At 44.4% G+C, this 14,864-nt stretch overlaps 1 protein-coding gene across 1 annotated transcript in view; it reads right to left on the minus strand.

Moving 5' to 3' along the window:
• Nucleotides 1-8,450: 8,450 nt before the first annotated feature.
• LOC309889517 (Golgi phosphoprotein 3-like) overlaps nt 8,451-14,864 on the minus strand; it is a gene marked incomplete at its 5' end in the record, with an annotated part of 71,913 nt that continues 65,499 nt past the window's right edge. The window contains one exon of the mRNA XM_082782368.1: nt 8,451-10,417. Within this exon, the coding sequence (XP_082638494.1) occupies nt 9,993-10,417 (425 nt within the window). The 3' untranslated portion in view covers nt 8,451-9,992. The remainder of the gene's footprint in view (nt 10,418-14,864) is intronic.

Genomic DNA, 14,864 nt, shown 5'->3' on the forward strand with positions numbered 1-14,864 from the left:
AAGTTATTGGCTACGGAGTGTTTCTCAGAGTTTGTTGAGGGATTTTTGAAACAGCAAGGAGGCCATGACTTGCTGCAGCTGAGCAAACCAAGCTACCAGGAAAACTACGAAGAGTTGACATAATGATGTTCTTCTATTGCCCGATTGAGGAATTAAAAATATTGTTGCAAGCAGCTGGCACTTACTTCAAGGACAAGATCTACATGACTGCTAACCACAAGGTGTTTTTTTTCTTGCAGCTGGGGTTGTTTTCTTGCAGTTGTTTGTCTGTGTTTGTCTGAGTGCTGTTACATACAGAGTGGTAATTTGTGTCGTGAAGATGGTTGATATTGTGAGAAACACTCCGTAGCCAATAACTTAGGCTCAGGCGAGGATCTCAGTGAAGTAGTAATTTATTTGCGATTGCAATGACGGGCGCCCCACAAGCAGGAGAGAGCGCATCTACTAGTTCCAAAACACAGTTTATATACCTTTTGATGGCCGGACCCTCCCCTGTGTCCCCACTGAGTGGGTAATCCAGGTTCACAATCTATCCGATGCTTCACAAACAATGCATGGCCTTCAGTTGCCGGCCTGTTAAATTTCAATTTTCTTTTGACATTTTTACTGCTTGAAGTGGTAATGTTTCTTCACTTATCTGACTTGACTTGACACCATGATTTTCACCTAATTGTCCTAAGGAGTCTGGTTGTCTGCATTTTACAAGGTCGCCTGCTAAGCTTTCACTGTAAGCATATCTCAGTACCACATTCCCTCCTTCTAAACAATGTAACTCTGCAAAAACAACATTTCTATTCCTACAATATTAATAAAGAAGGGGGACATGTGGGAGTGTGGCCATGGGGGTCAGCAAGCCCCATGGTTGATGATAACATCAGACTCTTAATGATGAGGCCATCAGGAATATAAAAGAGTTTAAAGGGAACAAAGAAGGGTGATTCAGGAGACTCCATGCAGTCTCGGGTTGCTTGTTCTCCAGCCATTAAGACGTGGAAGTTGCTGGGTGTTTGCTGTTGCTGGGCAAAGTTGTTTGACCAATTAAAAGTTGTTTTTGAAAAGGACTGCTGTAGAGAGAAGGGTATAAGAGGGTAGCCTGTCCCCAAGATAAAAAAGAAGGCAACACGATGTAATGAAGTTCTGTCATCAGTAAAAAAGCAGAAAGAAGGATGAAAAGGAACAGGCTAGCAGAATGGAGACCAGGACGGGAACAGGCAGTTTGATTGCCTCATGAAGATAGGTTCAGCCAGACTCGGCAAACTGCTCAGAGAAGCTTGTACAGAAAGTTGCTGGAAATAGGCACACTGGAGCTGGGAAGAAGCTCGAGCTGAGAGAAGCGGACCCACGCACACAACTGCCCCTGGCTGGTAAGCAGATGTGCATTATGGGGAATCATATGTCCTTAGGAACAAAGACTGTCCAGGTAAACTTACAGATTATTCTCCTTATTAACCATAAGACAGTTTATGATCCTGAAATATGGGACCAAACTGAGGTCAAGGTGTGGGACTCTGTAACTAAAAATGACAAGGTTGCAGTGGGATTGCTTGGCACCTGGCGAGCAGTCTCTGAGGCCTTAAAGAGCCATGTGGGACCACAGTCAGAAACGTGTGGTTTGCCAGACAGTGAGGGAGTTGTGGGCTCCTTTACTGATCTGACTGCTATGCCAAAGGCTTTTCCTGTTATGCCCCATGTTGACCTGGATGTGCCTTTTGACCCAGGCCCTATTGGCCTTGAAAAGGAGATGGATATGCTTTTCTTCCAACTGGGAAGAATGGGGTACATAAGGCCCGAAGGCTGAGTTGCTTGACAACTTAAAGCGAGACATATTGTTCAAAAGGAATGGAAAATGGAGACTTGTTTGTAATCAATAAAAGGAATGGAAAATGGAGACTGTTAAGTCACGGAACTTAAAGGATTACAGAATCACAGAATCACAGAATTTCTAGGTTGGAAGAGACCTGAAGATCATCGAGTCCAACCTCTGACTTAATGCTAACAATCCCCACTAAACCATATCCCTAAGCTCTACATCTAAACGTCTTTTAAAGACTTCCAGGGATGGTGACTCCACCACTTCCCTGGGCAGCCTGTTCCAGTGTCTAACAACCCTTTCGGTAAAGAAGTTCTTCCTAACATCTAACCTAAAACTCCCCTGGCGCAACTTTAGCCCATTCCCCCTCGTCCTGTCACCAGGCACGTGGGAAAACAGGCCAACCCCCACCTCACTACAGCCTCCTTTAAGGTATCTGTAGAGAGCGATAAGGTCACCCCTGAGCCTCCTTTTCTCCAGGCTGAACAAGCCCAGCTCCCTCAGCCGCTCCTCGTAGGACTTGTTCTCCAGGCCCCTCACCAGCTTCGTCGCCCTTCTCTGCACCCGCTCAAGCACCTCGATGTCCTTCTTGTAGCGAGGGGCCCAAAACTGAACACAGTACTCGAGGTGCGGCCTCACCAGAGCTGAGTACAGGGGGACGATCACCTCCCTAGCCCTGCTGGCCACACTGTTTCTGATACAAGCCAGGATGCCGTTGGCCTTCTTGGCCACCTGAGCACACTGCTGGCTCATATTCAGCTGACTATCAACCATCACTCCCAGGTCCTTCTTTGCCTGGCATCTCTCCAACCACTCATCTCCTAGACTGTAGCTCTGCTTGGGGTTATTGCGCCCCAGGTGCAGGACCCGGCACTTGGCCTTGGTGAACTTCATGCAGTTGACCTCAGCCCATCGGTGCAGCCTATCCAGATCCTCCTGCAGAGCTTTCCTACCCTCGAGCAGATTGACACATGCGCATAGCTTGGTGTCATCTGCGAACTTACTGAGGGTGCACTTGATCCCCTCGTCCAGATCATCGATGAAGATATTAAAGAGGACCAGCCCCAGCACCGAGCCCTGGGGGACGCCACTAGTGACTGGCCTCCAACTGGACTTGGCTCCATTCACCACGACTCTTTGGGCCCGGCTATCCAGCCAGTTTCTAACCCAACGAAGCGTGCGCCAGTCCAAGCCATGAGCAGCCAGTTTCTTGAGGAGAATGCTGTGGGAAACAGTGTCAAAATCCTTGCTGAAGTCAAGGTAGACCACATCCACAGCCTTTCCCTCATCCACCCAGCGCGTCACTTTGTCACAGAAGGAGATCAGGTTCGTCAAGCAGGACCTGCCTTTCATAAATCCATGCTGACTGGGCCTGATCGCCTGCTTGCCCTGCAAGTGCTGCGTGATGACTGTCAAGAGGATCTGCTCCATGAGCTTCCCTGGTACCGAGGTCAAACTGACAGGCCTGTAGTTTCCCAGGTCTGCTCTCTGGCCCTTCTTGTAGATGGGCGTCACGTTTGCTAGCCGCCAGTCAACTGGGACCTCCCCCGATAGCCAGGACTGCTGATAGATGATGGATAGTGGCTTGGCCAGCTCCTCTGCCAGTTCACTCAGTACCCTTGGGTGGATCCCATCCGGCCCCATCAACTTGCACACATCCAAGTGCCGTAGCAGGTCAACAACCAGTTCTTCGTGGATAGTGAGGGCCACGTTCTGCTCCCCATCCCCTTCCACCAGCTCAGGGTACTGAGTATCCAGAGAATAACCGGTATTGCCGCTAAAGACTGAGGCAAAGAAGGCATTGAGCACCTCTGCCTTTTCCTCATCTCTTGTCACTAAGTTCCCCCCCGCATCCAGTAAAGGATGGAGATTCTCCTTAGGCCTCCTTTTTGTGTTGATGTATTTATAGAAACATTTTTTTGTTATCTTTAACAGCAGTAGCCAGATTGAGCTCCAGATGAGCTTTGGCCTTCCTAATTTTGTCCCTGCACAGCCTCGCTATATCCTTATAGTCCTCCCTAGTGGCCTGCCCACTTTTCCAAAGATTATAAACCCTCTTTTTTCTCCTAAGATCAAGCCACAATTCTCTGTTCAGCCAGGCTGGTCTTCTTCCCCGCCAGCTCGTCTTTGGGCACATGGGAACAGACCGTTCCTGCGCCATTAAGATTTCCCTCTTGAAGAGCGCCCAGCCTTCCTGGACCCCTCTGCCCTTCAGAACCGCCTCCCAAGGGACTCCACCAACTAGTGTCCTGAACAGCTCAAAGTCAGCCCTCCGGAAGTCCAATACAGCGGTTTTACTGGTCCCCTTCCTGGCCTCGCCAAGAATAGTGAACTCCACCATTTCGTGGTCACTCTGCCCAAGACAGATTGTTTGTTACCTTTTCTGATTGTACATATGTATAGGCATACTCAGGTTTAGTATGTGAAAACAATGTTCTGTATATTTAGAATGTTCGATGTTCGTGTGTGCATGTTGGTAGAGCATAGACTCCCTGCGCACCCAGCGCTGTTTACTTGCCTTTTATAAATATTCCTTTTATAAATATTACTAAATTCAAATTGAGTTGAGACTTCATTTTTAACAGTGCTTTCGACCAATAATCTTGTGTTAGATGCTGTATGCCCCTGCTAGATTGCTATAAGAATCAGGCTATTCGGGTAATAAAGAGAGCATGATCTAGCCGTATTGGTGTATGTCATGACTTCAGCCGTTCTTCCTGTGACAAATGACGCCCGAACAGGGACCTGGGACATCGGTGATCAAACCGGACCTCAAAACTTCTATGGGAGAACAGAGGAGTCGGTGAAGACGGGGAACGAGTAGCGCTGTGAGGCAAGTGGCACACAGTAGTGCGGTGGGGATCGTGACCCTACAGGTTGTCCGGGGAAGCATGGAGGAGGAAGCAGCCATCCAGCTTCTCTCTAGTATACTCTCTAAGAGAGAACTATCTTGCAATGTGAATAAGTTGAAGGACTTGGTGCATTGGGCCCAGAAGGAGGGTTTTCTGAAGGAAATTCCTCTAATGTTTAGCCCAGAAGAGTGGCGGGATGTAGGAGATCGCTTATGGGATAAAGCCATCTCAAGTGGAAAGATGGATAAAGAAGTAAGTGGGATGTGGCGGACAGTGATTAATGCGCTGTGCATATTGGTGTATGTCATGACTTCAGCCATTCTTCCTGCGACAGTGGTTGAACATGGGAAACTGTTCTGCTGAGATTCATGTACCCTTATTCATATTAGCTGCTGCTGCAGCTAACAGATCCAGATTTTAAGACAGTTTTGGCTGCTGTGAGTCCATCTCTGGCTGTTTGAAGTAAAGATTATTATCTATAGCCTGAAGAACCTGAACCTCAGGGGAGAATAAGTATTATTCAGGGACTCATTTTTCTAAAACAAACTTCCAAGTTAATCTCAAAAACAGGATTTTGAAGGATAAATCCACAAATGGCATAGACGCATTTAATTTTACAGTCCTTGAGATATACATCTTCCTGTGTTTCTAGAGATGACTTTACAGTGCTCCTATATGAGGTGTTAGTGAAAACTCTGTGCCACGCATGATGCTTTTGAGGTGAAAGTTGCATAAATTGGCTATAAAAGACTGGTGACCGAGTGCTCATGTGTTCGTGCCCATTTCTCCTACAAAGTAAATATATGTATTAACCGTGTTCTCTGTGAACTGGACTGAATCTGTACTGAAACAAAATAAAGCACCCTTTCAAGCTATGAGCTCCAAGTGGTAGATGTGTATCACATGCATGCAGTATCTGAAGGTTTTTTTCATTTATTGAGTAACTTATGAGTGTTTTTCCTAAGGTCTTCACCAGTTTGGGAAATGGAACTTTTCCGTTTTCCATTAAAGTGTGAGTTCTATCTAAACTGAGCTTCAGGCACTTCAGGTAGTCAAAAGCCTGTTTGCATCCTAGTTTCCCTGTATTGTGTCCATCTATCTTTCTAAATGGAAAGGGGTTTCCAGGTTCAACATTTTTTGAAAATAACTCCTTTATTCTGTGGTTATGCTTAATTTATACAACAGTTTAATTACTCAGGGAATTAGGTGCTGCCAAGTGCTTTATAAGTGTCAAATATAAAAGCATGACTTCAGGTGGTCTTGCATAGGAGGGGAGGATCTTTGGATGGGGAATAAACATGGTGAGAACTACTGCCCATGTTCATCTCAAGACAAGACAAGACAGGACAAGAGCTAGAGTTTGCTCCCATTGCATTTTTTTTTTATTATTTTTTCTCCTTTCTACAAAGCAGCAACACAAAGCCTTTGAAAAGCTGAAGATAAGAAATGCCTTCTGACTCAGGAGGAGAAGCTTCTGTAGAAACAGAAGAAAAGCTGGCTTTTAAGACAGTGGAAAGGATAGGGAAAGAAATGCTGATTTAGTAGGATTTTTCCCCCCACTACCTCTCCAAACTGTTTGCTGTTTCTACTTTTTATTTTTTTCCTCTCAAACCTTTTGGTACCTGGTCTTCTCGCTCCGCTCCGCTCTCTTTCTTGGTGACTTCCTCTTTTGTGCTCAGAAACAATGTGTACTAACTTTGAACCTCAGATGTTTCTACTCTTGCCTTTTTATTACTAAGCTTTTCATTGCCTTCAGTTTTAGAGTCAATTTGAGCTTAAATCTATTGCCTCATCTTCAGAGTTGCTTTCACCTCTTCTCTGATTTCCTACTGATGCTTCAGGGAACCTCCCCTTCTTCAACAAATATCTTTGTCTACACTAGCTGCCTTGGTGGTTGAACTAAAGCAGCTGGCTTTCTGATCCAGCTTACATGATGTGATTTGTTAAGATGAACAGAAGCTGATGCTAATTTACACTGAAACTTCTCTTTGCTTGTTTCCAAAGCAAGCTATTGTCCATGCAGCAGGGAGGACTTAGAGCTGAGTATCATGACTTTTACCAGAGTTCTCTAATGTAAGAAGATCTTGTTCCTGAGTCAGTGCTCTAAAGACTTGCTATCTCCTTACTCAAGCTTTTCGTGTAGTAAGGTCATATACAAGATTAATTCTCCATTTTGGGCTATCTGCTTGTTGAAAAGAGGGTAAGTTTGTGTTGCAGCGCTAAAAAGCATCTTTTCTAGTGGGGCATTTATTTTTACGGAAGTTGTAGACAAATTATTTTGAAGGCTGATTCACTTCTATAAAGCAATAAGTAGGTGTGGTGGTTTTACTCGGGTGGGCAGCCGAGTTCCACCACGGCCACTCTCTCACTCCCCCCTCCTCAAAGGGGAAGGGAGAGAAAATACGATGAAAAGGGCTCAAGGGTTGAGATAAGGACAGGGAGATCACTCAACAATTATTGCGACGGGCAAAACGGACTCAGAGTAGGGAGATAGTAAGATTTATTGCCTATTACTAACAAGCTAGAGAAGTGAGAAACAAAAGAAAGAAACCAAAAATGCCTTCCCCCATCCGCCCACTTCCACCTCCTCCCCCCGAGTGGTGCAGGGGAATGGGGGTTGCAGTCAGTCTGTAGCGCTTCATCTCTGCTACTCCTCGGTCACTCTTGTCCCCTGCTCCAGTGTGGGGTTCCTCCCACGGGATGCAGTCCTTCCTAAACTAATCCTGTGTGGGCTTCCCACAGGCAGCAGCTCTTCAAGAACTGCTCCATATATGGGTCCGTACCATGGGGTCCATTCATCAGGAGCACACTGCTCCAACCTGGGTCCCCCACGGGCAGCAGCTCCTGATAGGTCACCTGCTCCTGTGTGGGCTCCTCTCCACGGGCTACAAGTCTGTCCTGGAATCTGCTCTGGCGGGGGTCCTCCACAGGCCGCAACCTCCTTCAGGGCAGGTCCACCTGCTCCACCATGATCTCCTCCATGGGCTGCAGCATGGAATCCTGCTCCACCGTGGTACTCCATGGGCTGCAGGGGGACAGCCTGCTTCACCATGGTCCTCACCACATGCCGCAGGGGACTTCTGCTCCAGAGCCTGGAGCACCTCCTCCCCCTCCTTCTTCACTGAACTTGGAGCCTGCAAGGCTGTTTCTCACTCCTCTCTATCTCCCAGCTGCTGTTCCCCCATAGATTATTTTTTTCCCTGTTTTAAATATGCTCTCACAGAGGCACAAAAGATATTGCTTATTAGCCTGGTTCTAGCCAGCGGCGGGGCCCTTATCTAACATGGGGCAGCTTCTGGATTCTTAAGCAAAATCTGTACGCACAATAAATTACATTATATATTACAGAGGTTCATGTTTGTAAAATTTATGGGGTTTTACAGGAACTATTGACAAAGCTGTTAAATGGAATTTCTGCTTTTAAAGTAATTTTGTCAGATATAATTGAAACAACATTTGTGTATAAAACTACTTAAGCATATAAACAATACAAACTGAGGTGCAAAATCAAAAGTCCAGTCACAGATGAGACTGTAGAGTTGTGCTCAAGATAGAAGACGTCTACCCATGGTAGGCACAGCTGCATGCTCATACACTAATTCAGTCTGTCTTGGTCACAAACCCTGCAGATCCGAGAAACTCTGCTGATTAGGTCAGTTTGATCTACTTAATATAAACTCGCCCTTTCTAATAAGAAGGATATTAACCAAAGCCTTCAGTTAAGCAATAAAACCTTTCTAATTAGCAACAAAAAATAAAAATGACATGCTTGCTCTGTTTTAGGCACTTTCAAGATCATAGTTTATTTACTGTAGGTAAAAAGTTAGTATACAGATTAAAGGGATCTTTTAAATTTCAACTCTACAGTTATACACCATCTAGTATTCTTACTCTGAATATTAACCAATAAAGTTTCTAAACACCTGTAAGCCCCACTGTAAATCTGTGTTATAAAGAAAAAAAAATATATAAATCAACACTTAATTTGTTCAGTGCATAATATTTACATTGTAAAGCCAATGGGAGATGTAACAAGCAATGGTAAAGAGGCAACACATTTTAAAAAGCCAAAGTTTATATATATATATATATATATATATATTATTTTACAAGTGTGTTAATCAGCATAATTGTATATAAAAATTAAAATATAGTATAGTGTCCCATTACAGAAATCTTAATAATCTGAACTGCAGTCATTACTTGCTAACCATATACATGCAACACCTGCTAGGACTGACTGTTTTTAAGATGTAAAATAGATTATGACTTTTAAGAGACAAACATTAACTTGTGTACAAACAAAATTAAAAACCGCACTCAAGAACTGCACTGGTCACAAACCTTTTCCGTACAGGAGGGCAAGAAAAAAATGACAGAAAGCAGTCTCTTTCCATACACTAATTATCAAAGGCAATGCATAGACAGAGAATACCTGGATGGCAAACTCTGTAAATGCTGGAAACAAACAGCTTTTACATACATACTCTTTATAAGAGGCCTTTCTTTCCACCAAATGGCAATGACTGATAACAAGTAAGGGGCACCAGGTGTACAACTACATAGCTCTTGCAAAATACTAAGATGGGGCAGTTGTTAATGTACAACTTGAACTGTATTTACAATATAACGGAATGCATCCCATCCCAAAACTGGTTTATGAAACAATTGGACCTTTCAACACTAGCCTTGGTGACTCAGCTATCATTCTAATGAAAATATAAGTACACAAGAGACTTAAATGAAAAGTAAAATTTATGGGGTTTTACAGGAACTATTGACAAAGCTGTTAAATGGAATTTCTGCTTTTAAAGTAATTTTGTCAGATATAATTGAAACAACATTTGTGTATAAAATGCCCTGACAGACACTTCGACATGGAGCTTTGGTGATTTTTTAAAAAGACCCTTTTTGATCTGTTATGAATTGTACTGCAGAAGTATTGAGGCATGCACACATCTGTGTCAGCTGAGACTAGTGATCCAATTGCATGCACGTTTCCTCGAGGTGCTTTCCATGTTAAACCACTTCAATAACAATAAGATGAAAAACAGAGTAACAAATATTTCAGATAACTCAAATTTAAAAGGAAATGGAAAGCCAATATGGCAGTAAAACCTTTTTCTGTTGTTTTAAATAGGAAGGTCTCTTGTACCAACAGAATCCTGTATACAGATGCACAGAGAAAGAAGGAATACACCACTTATAATTCCATTAAACAAAAGCCAATTCATGTGAGAAGGTACAAATTACAGAAAACATGAATAGCCAATAGAAGAGAAACAATTGGTTTACATGAAAGAAAAGAGAACACTGCAGTCTGATTGCAGTTATTTTGTGAAAGCTGCTACAACAGCCCACAGAACCTCATTCGTGTTGGCTTTCATACATTCAACCTCAGGGTCTAAATCCAGAAGCTGCCGCATTCTCTTTGTCGCTAAATCATACTGCTCATCCAAAAGGGGGGCAAAAGCGTTCTCCAGAACATCTGAAGCATGGGCTAAATAAACGAGTGCCAACAAGCGCTTGTCCATGCGGTGGGGGTCATTCACCCATTTGTCAAGAACTGCTTCTTGAACCTTCTTGATGAGGCGCTGTTTGATATTGTTGTTGGTGAGAGGGTGCGTAGTCATGTCAAAAAGAAGGAAGTTCTGTTTCTCTGTTGTCAGTACACCTTTTTCCACTAGATTTTTAGCTAACTGTTCACGGACATTTCGTAACTGGTAGTGCAACTTTAATGGGTTCCATGTTTCACCTAAAAAAAAAAAGCAAACAAAAAAGCCAACAGTCAGGCAAAATCTAAGCTGTACTACTACAGCAATTTTTTCCTCTCCCGTGGCGCAGAATGAGCTGTCAAATTCATATAGCTGACTATTACAGTAAGTTAGCGCGCTCATGTCACCATTTCTCTGATCTCTGACCCATCTAGATACATGCGTAGAGACTGAGACCACGTGAGCATCTCTGAGGAGTTTCACTGTGCATTTAAAGTTGGGATGAAACACTAGCTAAGCCATGTCTTGAGCAAAGATATGACAAACAAGCACTTCTGTACTGAAGAAAAATTAGCCATGAAGACATTTTTTTTTTTTAAACAGTAACCATAAAAATGAAAATTAAAAAAGTTTTAAAAAGCATCTCCTCCAGCCTTGTCTGCTCAGTCTTTGTCAATTCAGGGACTGGAAAAATCACAGAATCATTTAGGTTGGAAGAGACCTCCAAGATCACCTAGTCCAACCTCTGACCTAACACTAACCAGTCCTCCACCAAACCATATCAAAGTCTAAACGTCTTTTAAAGACCTCCAGGGATGGTGCCTCAACCACTTCCCTGGGCAGCCTATTCCAATGCCTAACAACCCTTTCAGTAAAGAAGTTCTTCCTAAGATCCGACCTAAACCTCCCCTGGAACAACTTTAGCCCATTCCCCCTCATCCTTTCGCCAGGCACGTGGGAGAATAGACCAATCTCCACCTTGCTACAGCCTCCTTTAAGGTACCTGTAGAGTGCGATAAGGTTGCCCCTGAGCCTCCTCTTCTCCAGGCTGAACAATCCCAGCTCCCTCAGCCGCTCCTTGTAAGACTTATAAGCATCATTGCTATTCTTTCTGTCACAAAGGCAAGCTAATGCACACCTATCCCATATGCTCTCCTCATTTCTCTTATTGTGGTGGTTTTACCGTGCTGGGCAGCTAAACCCCACAACCGCTCTCTCACTCCCCCTCTTTTAGATGAGGAGAGGGAGAAGTAAAGCAAAGAACAACTCACGGGTTGAGATAAGGATAATTTAATTAAAGGGAAATAATAATAATAATTAAAGATTATTATGAACAATTTAACTAAAGGGAAATAAAAAGGGAAAGGGGAAAAGGGAGGGGGAAAGGGAAAAATAAAAAGAAGGGAGGAAAACAAACAAATAAAATAAATGAAGGCTATGTGGAAGTGCAGAAGAAAGAAATTACTCTCTACTTCCCACAAATGAGCGATGATTGACCACGTCCTTGAAGCCGGGCCTCAACGCACGCAGCCGGTGTTCGGGAGGAGGACCGACGTTTTCCCAACAAGAGCCCACCCCTCCCCTCTTCTTCCTGTTTCCACCTTTTATTGCTGAGTGTGACATCACATGGTATGAAATATCCCTTCGATTGGTTTAGGTCAGCTGCCCTAGTGATGTTTCTCTCCTCACTTTTTGCCCACCCCCTAGGAGGGTTAGAGAGAGGCCCGGTCCCGTGCCAGCACTGCTCAGCAGTAGACACAACACTGGTGTGATACCACTGCTGTTCCAGCTACAAGTGCAGAGTACAGCACTGTATGGGCTGCTGCCGGGAAAGATAACATTCCAGCCAGACCCAGTACACTTATTTCTTCAGTTTTATGCTCTTCTTTCCACTTCTGCTCCCTCCAAGGTGAAACAGACATGCACCATGTGAGTGTGGGTGGATGGATGTACAGAAGAGCACTCGTGTTGAGAAGGGCTTTGATGTTTCTATGAAAACTATTTCTAATGCTTTGTTATGGCAGGACAAATGGGCACTTCAGAGCACATGTATGCACTTAAAGGAATTTTAAAAGCACAAAATAATACACCAGCAGCTACTGATAAAGCTGAAGTTGTTAAGCACTGAGAAATCCTTCTTTGATTAGAAGTTTACTTCAGCTAAAGTTTTTAGGTCCAGCTTAACTCAGTATTTACTTTAAGTATTAAAATCTCCTCCTGATATTAAACAGCCTATGCGCTTTAAGAAGCAAGGGAAGAAACAGCATTAAGTATTTCTTATGTAGAAGTGTTTTTTCCATAAACAATATGACAACTTCTATAGCAACTTGTATCTTAGAAAGCTTTTTTTTTTTTTTTTTTTTTTTAAATCTTTGGTTATCTTTTAATAATACTACTTAAAACAAAAACAAAACAAAACAAACAAAAAAAACCCCACAGATTAATTTAAGGTTTCACTCATTGCAATGGAAGGTGGCATACTGCATCTAAGTAACAGCCAGGTTAAGTACACAAATGAGGTAACACCAACTGCATAGTGAGAGGTAAAGAATCTACCTAGGCCTGAACTATGTAAGTCCCTATAGGTCCTACACCTCATTGAGGTGTGATTTCCCAGCTTGACCACAAATGAAACTATCATATGCCAGCCACCACCTCCCCCAGAAAAGGCAGTCTCCTTATAGTGTTTCACATAGTAGAGGTTATTTCCTAGATGCTTCTAAATTTGTCAGGTGAATGCATCTATATGTGTCCTGGTTTCAGTTAGCACAGAATTAATTTTCTTCCTAGTAGCTGGTGGAATGCTGTGTTTTGGCTTAGAATGAGAAGAGTGCTGATAACACCCCGATGCTTTAATTGTTGCAGAGCAGTGCTTATACTAAGCCAAGGACATCTCAGCCTTTGCTCTGTCCTGCCAACGGGCAGGCTGGGGGGTGCAGTAAAAGCTGGGAGGGGACAGACCCAGGACAGGTGACCCAAACTAGCCAAAGGGGTATTCCATACCATCTGACGTCATGCTAAACAATATATAGGGGTGGCTAGCCGGGGGGAGGGGGCCGGACTGCTCGGGGTTAGGCTGGGCATCGGTCAGCGGGTGGTGAGCAATTGCATTGTGCATCACTTGTTTGTACATACTATTATTACTTTCGTATTATCACCATTGTATCATCATTATTATTATTGTTATTATTATTTTTGTTATTTTTTTTTCCTGTCTTATTAAACTGTCTTTATCTCAACTCACGGGCTTCACTTTCCATTTCTCTCCCCCGTCCCAGAGAGGGAGGGGGGAGGGTGAGCGAACGGCTGCGTGGTGTTTAGCTGCCGGTCGGGTTAAACCACGACAGTCTTTTTGGCGCCCAACGTGGGGCCCGAAAGGTTGAGATAACGGCAGATCTGATCAGAGTGTGTTAAACTAAAATTGGTGGAAGGATTAGACCTGCTTAATGGTCACTTGTCATGATGCTGATTGCTTTAATCACAACTCTGCTGCGCCTGTTTTCCAAATTGAGTATTATAGTACATTATTTTCCGTATTTGCTCTCTGTAGTGTTGTTTCTCCTCTCCGGGCCCTGGTTTCAGACCATTATGGTACTAAGTGTTATAGCAATGGCTTATGAGACGATAAGATATCTGGTCATGACTCTAACTTGGTATTTATACTCAGTAACATCGTGGACTCTGTACTTTGGAAACAGCATCTTGGGAACTATTAGCAATTATACCTATTGTTTTTCTCCATTAGAGAGTCAATCTGTGGAGGGGAAAGGGGAGGATATTTTTCCTTACTTGCTTACTCTCCCTTTCTCCTTCACCACCCCTGTATCCTCCTGGGTCACTCTGCCTTCCTCCTTCACCACCCTCTTATCCCCTGAGCTTGTCACAATAGCTCTCCAAGATATTGAATATTTCTGGAATACTCAGAATACCATAGTCTTGTTGTTCTGCCTCATGAATGCACTTCAGATTCTGCTTAAAGTTAAACAACTACTTATGAAGCTCATCCGGAGATCTGCCCGGAGGCAGTATAGTTGTGGGTGGCAGGGAGTATGGGTGGATATGGGCAGGCATCTAGAGCAGTTGGCACCCCCAGTGTGTTGGAAATTCACCCCTGAACAATGGCAAAATCCTCAAAAACTGGCAGAATGCTTGAAAAAAAGGTGTAATGATTCTGGCAGTTCCAAAGTAACACAAATCATTGTAACGTGCTGGGGCCTGGCTCATGCCTATCGAGCTGCCATTGATACTGCTGTCAACTTAGTGACAGACCCTGCGGCCACTCCAAACCCTGTGACAGATCCAACGGCCACTGTGACCCCTACAGTGGATTCTGCAGCCGCTCCAGTCCCAGCTCCTGCAGCCGCTCCAGTCCCAGCTCCTGCAGCCGCTCCAGTCCCAGCTCCTGCAGCCGCTCCAGTCCCAGCTCCTGCAGCCGCTCCAGCTCCAGCTCCTGCAGCCGCTCCAGTCCCAGCTCCTGCAGCCGCTCCAGTCCCAGCTCCTGCAGCTGCTCCAGTCCCAGTTCCTGCAGTCGCTCCAGTTCCAGCTCCGGCCGCTACTCCAGTCCCAGTTCCTGCAACTGCTCCAGTCCCAGCTCCTGAAGCTGCTCCAGCTCCAGCTCCTGAAGCCGCTCCAGCTCCAGCTCCTGCAGCTGCTCCAGTCCCAGTTCCTGCAGTCGCTCCAGTTCCAGCTCCGGCCGCTACTCCAGTC

This window comes from Aythya marila, assembly GCF_965140915.1.
Source record: "Aythya marila genome assembly, chromosome: W".
NCBI classification, from domain to species: Eukaryota; Metazoa; Chordata; class Aves; order Anseriformes; family Anatidae; genus Aythya; species Aythya marila.